The sequence below is a fragment of the Camelina sativa genome, chromosome 1 (assembly GCF_000633955.1).
Source record: "Camelina sativa cultivar DH55 chromosome 1, Cs, whole genome shotgun sequence".
NCBI classification, from domain to species: domain Eukaryota; kingdom Viridiplantae; phylum Streptophyta; class Magnoliopsida; order Brassicales; family Brassicaceae; genus Camelina; species Camelina sativa.
The window spans coordinates 8,591,600-8,599,534 of NC_025685.1; the positions used below are offsets into that span (position 1 = coordinate 8,591,600).

The 7,935-nt window shown below is 33.6% G+C and overlaps 1 protein-coding gene and 1 long non-coding RNA gene across 4 annotated transcripts in view; one reads left to right on the plus strand and one right to left on the minus strand.

Annotated features, from left to right (window-relative positions):
* Positions 27–1,415, minus strand: LOC104783926. The gene is made up of 3 exons (XR_767239.2): positions 1,275–1,415; positions 511–789; positions 27–205 (listed from the first exon to the last, which is right to left on the minus strand). It is a non-coding gene; the product is annotated as an uncharacterized LOC104783926 (long non-coding RNA).
* Positions 6,483–7,935, plus strand: part of LOC104783932 (myosin heavy chain kinase C-like) — a 2,922-nt gene continuing 1,469 nt past the window's right edge. The window contains exon 1 of one of the 3 annotated variants that reach the window (XM_019226846.1): positions 6,483–7,927. In XM_019226846.1, the coding sequence (XP_019082391.1) occupies positions 6,684–7,927 (1,244 nt within the window). In that variant the 5' untranslated portion in view covers positions 6,483–6,683. The remainder of the gene's footprint in view (positions 7,928–7,935) is intronic. The other 2 variants (XM_019226847.1, XM_019226845.1) reach the window with 2 other exon arrangements.

Sequence of the window (7,935 nt, forward strand, 5' to 3'; positions counted from 1 at the left end):
ATAAAACATGTTATGCCAATGTAAATTATTTGTAAATTATTTATAACAATTTTTTATATAAGTTTTTACAATAAAGACTTGTGAAGTGAAGGAGAAGCTGAACTGCTCAAGAACACGAGCAAGAGACTTAGAATTGAAGCAGAAGAATCACTTTTGGCTTGGAATGGGAAAGAATCTGTGTAATCATTCAACTCCCAAATGTTTCCTTCAAAACCAATGAACATCAATCAAGTTTGTAAATTCTTAAGCTAAGTGACAATCCCAAATCCTACTATGGTAACATCAAACAAACACACAGCTTTACCATCAAACAAACCACAACAACGAAGTCCCTGCTTTAATAACCACAACTTCAAGCATCAAAAAAACGTAACCACAAAGCTATACTAACCGAAGTCTCTGCTTAGGATCAGAAAACACAGAGCTCAGAAAAAGCTGTAACATTCACAATCAGATAAGAAACAGAGACTCAAACAACCCCAGATACAGAGCATAAAACCGAACACATACCTTCTAATATAGAAGTGTAGTTCCTTCTGCCATCTCCATAGTGATAGAATCACGCACATCTTCCATCATTCTATCACCAGCAGGTATGTATGGAACATGTCCATCATTTTCATCACCATGATGTTCATATGATTCCACCACTTCCCAATGTAAAAAACCAATATCATCCTCTTGTGAATCTTTGATAAAATTATGGAGAGCCATTGTTGCTGTCACAATCTTAATCCATTTATTCAGCTCATACTTAGGGTGCTTCATGTCAAGAATTCTCCATTTGGCCTTCCAAACACCAAAGGTTCTCTCAATTATCGATCTCAGACCAGAATGTTTACGGTTAAACATCTCCCTACTGTTGGGAAGTATAGCTTTGTGGTTAAACAGCTCCCAAAGGTTCTCTCAATTATCGATCTCAGACCAGACATTTCATCAAACAATTGGTTTGCATCAAAAACTACAAGCTCTAGACTCATCAAACATATGGTTTGCATCAACAAATACAAGCTCTGGACCTAAAACACTTCTAATCATTCAAACATGAACTCATTTCAAACTCTAAAGCAGTATCACCTATAAATCATAATTCTCAAATCAAAGAGAGAACAAAACAAATTTGGACAAACCCACCAGCTGAAATCGAAGGAAGCAGATGCAGAATCAAAAATTAAGTATAGCAAACAACAAATGTTACACAGAGTTCGATCAAACACCAAAATCTGAGATGATCGGAGCTGTTAGAGAGATCAGAGCTGTTATTGAGAACTTACCAAAACGATGAAGCGATGATGAACAAGAGAGACAATGAAACGATGAAGAGATTCTGAGAGAACAAAGCTTTGTTGAAGCTTCGTTGAAGCTCAGCTCTTGAGAGCTTCGTCGAAGGAGAAGAGCTTCGTCGAAGGAGAGAGGAGAAGAAGAAGAAATAAGTGAATAAGATATTTCTGGGTTTGATGTAATTCTTTGGTTTTCTTCAGGGTATTTTTGATATTTTCAAATTTTGGCTGAATTATCTCTATCTAACTGCACCGATGAGACTCAGCTAGTTTTTTTAACTTTTTTTGGATGAGTTTTTAAAAAATCATTCAACCCATTCATCTAACTAATCTGTTAATTTGACATAAACAAACATCATTTTTCATCTTCACTTAGATGATCTATCCCAATGAAGAAACGAACAGCACGAAGTTCACTTAGAATCATTAAGGTCGATCTAGACTAAGACCNATGTCAAGAATTCTCCATTTGGCCTTCCAAACACCAAAGGTTATCTCAATTATCGATCTCAGACCAGAATGTTTACGGTTAAACATCTCCCTACTGTTGGGAAGTATAGCTTTGTGGTTAAACAGCTCCCAAAGGTTCTCTCAATTATCGATCTCAGACCAGACATTTCATCAAACAATTGGTTTGCATCAAAAACTACAAGCTCTAGACTCATCAAACATATGGTTTGCATCAACAAATACAAGCTCTGGACCTAAAACACTTCTAATCATTCAAACATGAACTCATTTCAAACTCTAAAGCAGTATCACCTATAAATCATAATTCTCAAATCAAAGAGAGAACAAAACAAATTTGGACAAACCCACCAGCTGAAATCGAAGGAAGCAGATGCAGAATCAAAAATTAAGTATAGCAAACAACAAATGTTACACAGAGTTCGATCAAACACCAAAATCTGAGATGATCGGAGCTGTTAGAGAGATCAGAGCTGTTATTGAGAACTTACCAAAACGATGAAGCGATGATGAACAAGAGAGACAATGAAACGATGAAGAGATTCTGAGAGAACAAAGCTTTGTTGAAGCTTCGTTGAAGCTCAGCTCTTGAGAGCTTCGTCGAAGGAGAAGAGCTTCGTCGAAGGAGAGAGGAGAAGAAGAAGAAATAAGTGAATAAGATATTTCTGGGTTTGATGTAATTCTTTGGTTTTCTTCAGGGTATTTTTGATATTTTCAAATTTTGGCTGAATTATCTCTATCTAACTGCACCGATGAGACTCAGCTAGTTTTTTTAACTTTTTTTGGATGAGTTTTTAAAAAATCATTCAACCCATTCATCTAACTAATCTGTTAATTTGACATAAACAAACATCATTTTTCATCTTCACTTAGATGATCTATCCCAATGAAGAAACGAACAGCACGAAGTTCACTTAGAATCATTAAGGTCGATCTAGACTAAGACCATCTAGCTATTGGTCATAATTTTTTTCCGGAAAAGTCAGTAGAAATCATAACAATTAGATCGAAGGCAAGGCAGTAAAATACAACCAATAGGTAGGAAAAATAGTAATACATCAACAATATTGATACTACAGTTGACGAAACTATATAATTTTAAAAAATACAGTGAGATTTCTTTCAGTTGTTTAAATGTGAAAAAGGTATGGTAACTTTTTTGGGGGCAAAATCTGTCCTATAATATTAAATATGGTCATACCTTAATTTGCACGCTTAATATTCGTTTTCTTTAGCATTTAGCAACCCCGTATTATTCAGTTTAATTATCAGACAAATATGAATTTCGTGTCGTATTGATATCGTAATAAAGACGTCTGAATGGATAGATCTTAGATGCCATTTGTGGACCATTGTCCATTGGCAAGTACGATAGTCGCGTGAGTGCGAAAAGCTATAGGATTCGATAACTGACCAAGCATTTAAATCCCAAAACGCGATCGTTCGATTGTTCCAACAAAAGCTATAGGAGTCCATGACCATTGACAATTGACAATTCCCATATGTTTTGTTCCAACAAAATTTAATAATATAGGGAGAAAAGGTAAACGAGGGATATTTTATACGAAACCCTACAAATGTCAAAACTCGGCTAGCTGTCAACAATCGTTTTCATTTAATTAGGGTTTGACATTAGAGGTCGGATGATAAGTTTTTTATTTACATCAATTTTATTTTGGAATCCCACGGTTTATTTAAACTATGTTCTCGTAGACCAGAATTTAAAAATATAGATGAATTTTCTAATTTAAAAAATGAGAATTTATATGTATGGAATCACTATTTGTTTAAGAACAATTTTATTACGTACTTAACTCTAGTTTCATATATTTTTATATAAACCTCCAAAGGCCAAACGTTTGGGTTTATATAGGAAATGCCCGACAAACCTATTGTCATTGCATGGAATACAGAAAACAAAAATTGCAAACAAAATATATGATTCATTTTTTGGGGTTGATATAATTTACTGTAATATAGTTTTCATATATAATTTTACGTATTGTTGGACGCAGAACCAATATTTGTTTATCGGATTAATCATAGCTATCCAAAAATGATATTTTCTAAACAGTAATGAAAGTCAATCGACATGAAAAGGTCATTTTTCCTTATCGTAATGAAAGTCAATCAACTTGTATGAAATTTTATTTCGATTGTCCTCTTTAATTTTAAAATAAATACACAAAAGAAAATGTGTTGCAACTTTGTGCTCTTCTTTGTCGGCGTTTTGATCCGTACCTGTGGAAAATTTTCACAATGCTTAAAAACAAATATTTATATAATATATTATCAATTTATATGTGATGTGTTAACTAATAACTTAAAATCTATACAAATATATTCAACAAATTTATTAATTAAAATAAATAACACTAAAGCATTCTTAAATGTAACACTTATATATACGTTGTAAATGTAATGTAAATATGGAAAAGAAAGAAAAAAATGGTGTAAACCAAATATCGTGTTTTTTAAGAAATATATGAAAATAATATCTTTATTTTTTATGGTATAATTGTTCCTTTTTGTTTCAAAAAAAGATGGGAAAAATTGAAAGAAAACGAATAAATTGATAGAAAAAAAAAGTATTTCAAGAAAACCAACTCTAACAAATGAATCTAAGCTAAGTCATCCACACAATCGCAAGTACATAATTTACGTTAAAATAAATGTTAAAATAAACTATACGTAGATCGAGTATCACATTTTTTCTGTTTTTTTTTTTTTTTGATAACTGTTAATTACATTTTTTCTGTTTCCTTGTTAAGATATTCGGGTATATACAGTATATAGTACAATAAAACCTCTATAAATTAATACTCTATTAATTAATAAACACTATAAATTAATAAATTTTGGTAGTCTCAAGTGGGGACAATGTAAAAAATAACAAAATTCGATAAGATAATAAAATAATTTTTTTTTGAAATCCCCATATAAAATATGGTCCCAATAATATCATAAATTAATAATCATGTAAATTTACATATATTTTTTTCTGCTGCGTAAATTTACACGTGTATATATATATATATATATGTTTATATAGTAAAGTATGTTTCTCTTAAACCTCATATTATAAAATAATTATTATGTTGTATCTTCAAACTATAATGATATAAAATATTCTATAACATTTCATAAAACAGCTAAGACTTTTAAAAGTTTTCAATTTCTAAATATGCATCATTTGCATTTTGATAGTTCGATTAACTATTAAAATACGATAATTTATATTTTTATTCATAAATTTGAATATTTACGTCATTTGTATAAGTGAATTTGTCTATAATATTTTTAATTCATTGTCAATAATATTTTTTAATTATTTCAAATTCAATTACAATACCACAAAAATTTACAACATCCAAAATTCTAATCTTATTTTGCAAAAATTGTCTCAATTCATAATTTTTTAAAAATTAAACAATTAAAAATATACCTATAAATTAATAATTATTAATTTATACTATAAAATAATAATTATTAATTTATAAATAAATTAATATCATTATAAATTAATAAAATGTCTTGGTTCCAACATTATTAATTTATAGAGGTTTTACTGTACCATTTTCTAACTCAAACTAAAACACAGTGTTGAAATTTATATATATCACATCTTGACCATATCCAAAACTAGACCAACTCTTTTTCGCCTTCCATTTTTTCGACCGTTTGGCTTTTGACCAGTCACATTGATTAGAGTATATGAAATGTTATTCTGGAAGCTGGCAAAGAAGAAGTTACAGGTGAGTTTTTCATGTTCGTCTTCCAACAGTCGATCCGTGTTCACAGAAAAAAAATCAACAACAACAATAATTTTCTACGAACAATTCATAAGATATACAAGTATCCGACAAATCTTGAAGTTGGTCTCGTACATATATATATATCTATATAAAATATCTTATATAAATTCTAGTATCTTATATCTTATGGACTATAATTGATATTTATTTAGTGAATTCACAACTATCCTAGCTTAATTTGTTTAATCGAAGTGGATTAAAAACAAAGGGTCCATCGATCTAGTCCAAAAAGACGTTCCTTATCGTTTCATGCCTTTCATGGAAGGAAAGGAGTCAGAAAAGTCAAAACATCTGGAAGAAAACTTTTTCTTTCACATGTCGAAACCGAAACAAAACTAATCAAAACATCTAAGTAACAAAAATCAAAACTCCGCTTGGACAATAGTGTAATCGTCACGTAATGTTTTATGCAACGTGTGAAGATGATCAGCCGCCAACACAGCCACACACGCGTTATCTTAATTTTCTTTATATTCAACCAACTTGTAAGAAAACCATACCGAATCTTCGTACGGACGCATCTCATGTTCAATTATTTTCACATTGCTCAAAGCCATGTAATAAATTAATTACTCAAGACATTAAAACAATAGATAAAACAAAACAAAAAACTACATCTCCTTATTTTATGCACACATACAGTTTTGAGACCGTCCATTTTAGTTTTCTTTCTATTTTTCGACGACCGTCCATTGAGCTTTTCATTCAACACTTTTCTTTAATTTCCAAAGTTGCATATAAATTACATTTGTTTTCTTAATTAATCTTTCTTGATATATGGATCTCTCATGTGAAAACTGGCGCTCTCGGTATCTGACGGTCACGTCTTCAGCCTTAAACGCCACGTGTCATTCCCCACGTCGTCTGTTCAACAACTTTATTTTTTCTTTTTTCTCTCTATATATACATCCCAACGTCCTCCTTCTCCACTCTTTATATCTTTCTTACCAAACACATACTAAAAGTTTTCTCTCAAAATCCTAGAAATAATATACTTTTTTTCTAATCTTTTTTTTTTCCCACACGACAAGGAAATTAAAACCTCATAATTTCTTGACAGAGAAATATAAAAACCTTCCAACTGCTCGATTTATTATTTTTTTTTGTAATCTTGAAAAATATGGTTATAGCTACAGAAACCACCAGTGGTGGTAGTCATCACCGGAGACTCACTTTCGCCGCCTTCTTAAACTCCGATCCCGCAGCCGAAGAAGAAGAACAACGGAGCCATGGTGTTGATGTTGATGCCATCAACCCCAGTACTAGCAACAACAGCAACAACAACATGAACATGAACAAGGAGGTTCATTATTACCAACAACGTCAAAGCAATGCTTCGACTACTAGCGGCGAGTCGTCTCCTAATCAGGTTCTATCTCCATGGAATCAGACTTACTCTCCTTACTACACCGACACGACTACTACTCCGTCCATGTCTCCCTCGCCGTGGAACCAAACTTACTCTCCGTACTACAAGTCTCCTTGGATCTACCAGAGACGTAACATGGATGATGATGGTACTGACAACGGTTTGGTCGGCACGATCGTTAGACAAGACGGTCATGTCTACTCGTTAGCTGCTTCTGGAGATCTTTTATTCACTGGATCCGATTCCAAGAACATTCGTGTTTGGAAAGATCTCAAGGACTTCACCGGGTTTAAATCAACAAGTGGATTGGTTAAAGCCATTGTAATAACCGGAGATAACCGGATTTTCACCGGTCATCAAGACGGTAAAATCCGGGTTTGGAGAGGTTCTAAAAGCAGAACCGGAAGCTATTCACGAGTCGGAAGCTTGCCGACGTTGAAAGAGTTTTTGACAAAGTCAGTGAACCCGAAGAACTACGTCGAGGTTCGTCGGCGGAAAAATGTTCTCAAGATCCGTCACTACGACGCCGTTTCGTGTCTTAGCCTGAACGAAGAGCTCGGTTTACTCTACTCCGGTTCGTGGGACAAGACTCTCAAAGTCTGGAGACTATCCGATTCGAAATGTCTTGAATCGATTCAAGCTCACGACGACGCGATCAACACGGTGGCTGCTGGATTCGACGATTTGCTATTCACCGGATCCGCCGACGGAACTTTGAAAGTGTGGAAACGTGAGCTTCAAGGCAAAGGGACGAAGCATTTCTTGGTTAATGTGTTGATAAAGCAAGAGAACGCTGTAACGGCGTTAGCGGTTAACTTAACGGCGGCTGTTGTTTACTGCGGTTCTTCTGACGGCAGCGTTAATTTCTGGGAAGGGCAGAAATATCTTTCTCACGGCGGGACTCTATGCGGCCATCGTATGGCGGTGCTCTGCCTCGCCGCCGCCGGGAGTCTTGTTTTAAGCGGGGGAGCGGATAAGAACATTTGTGTGTGGAGGAGAAACG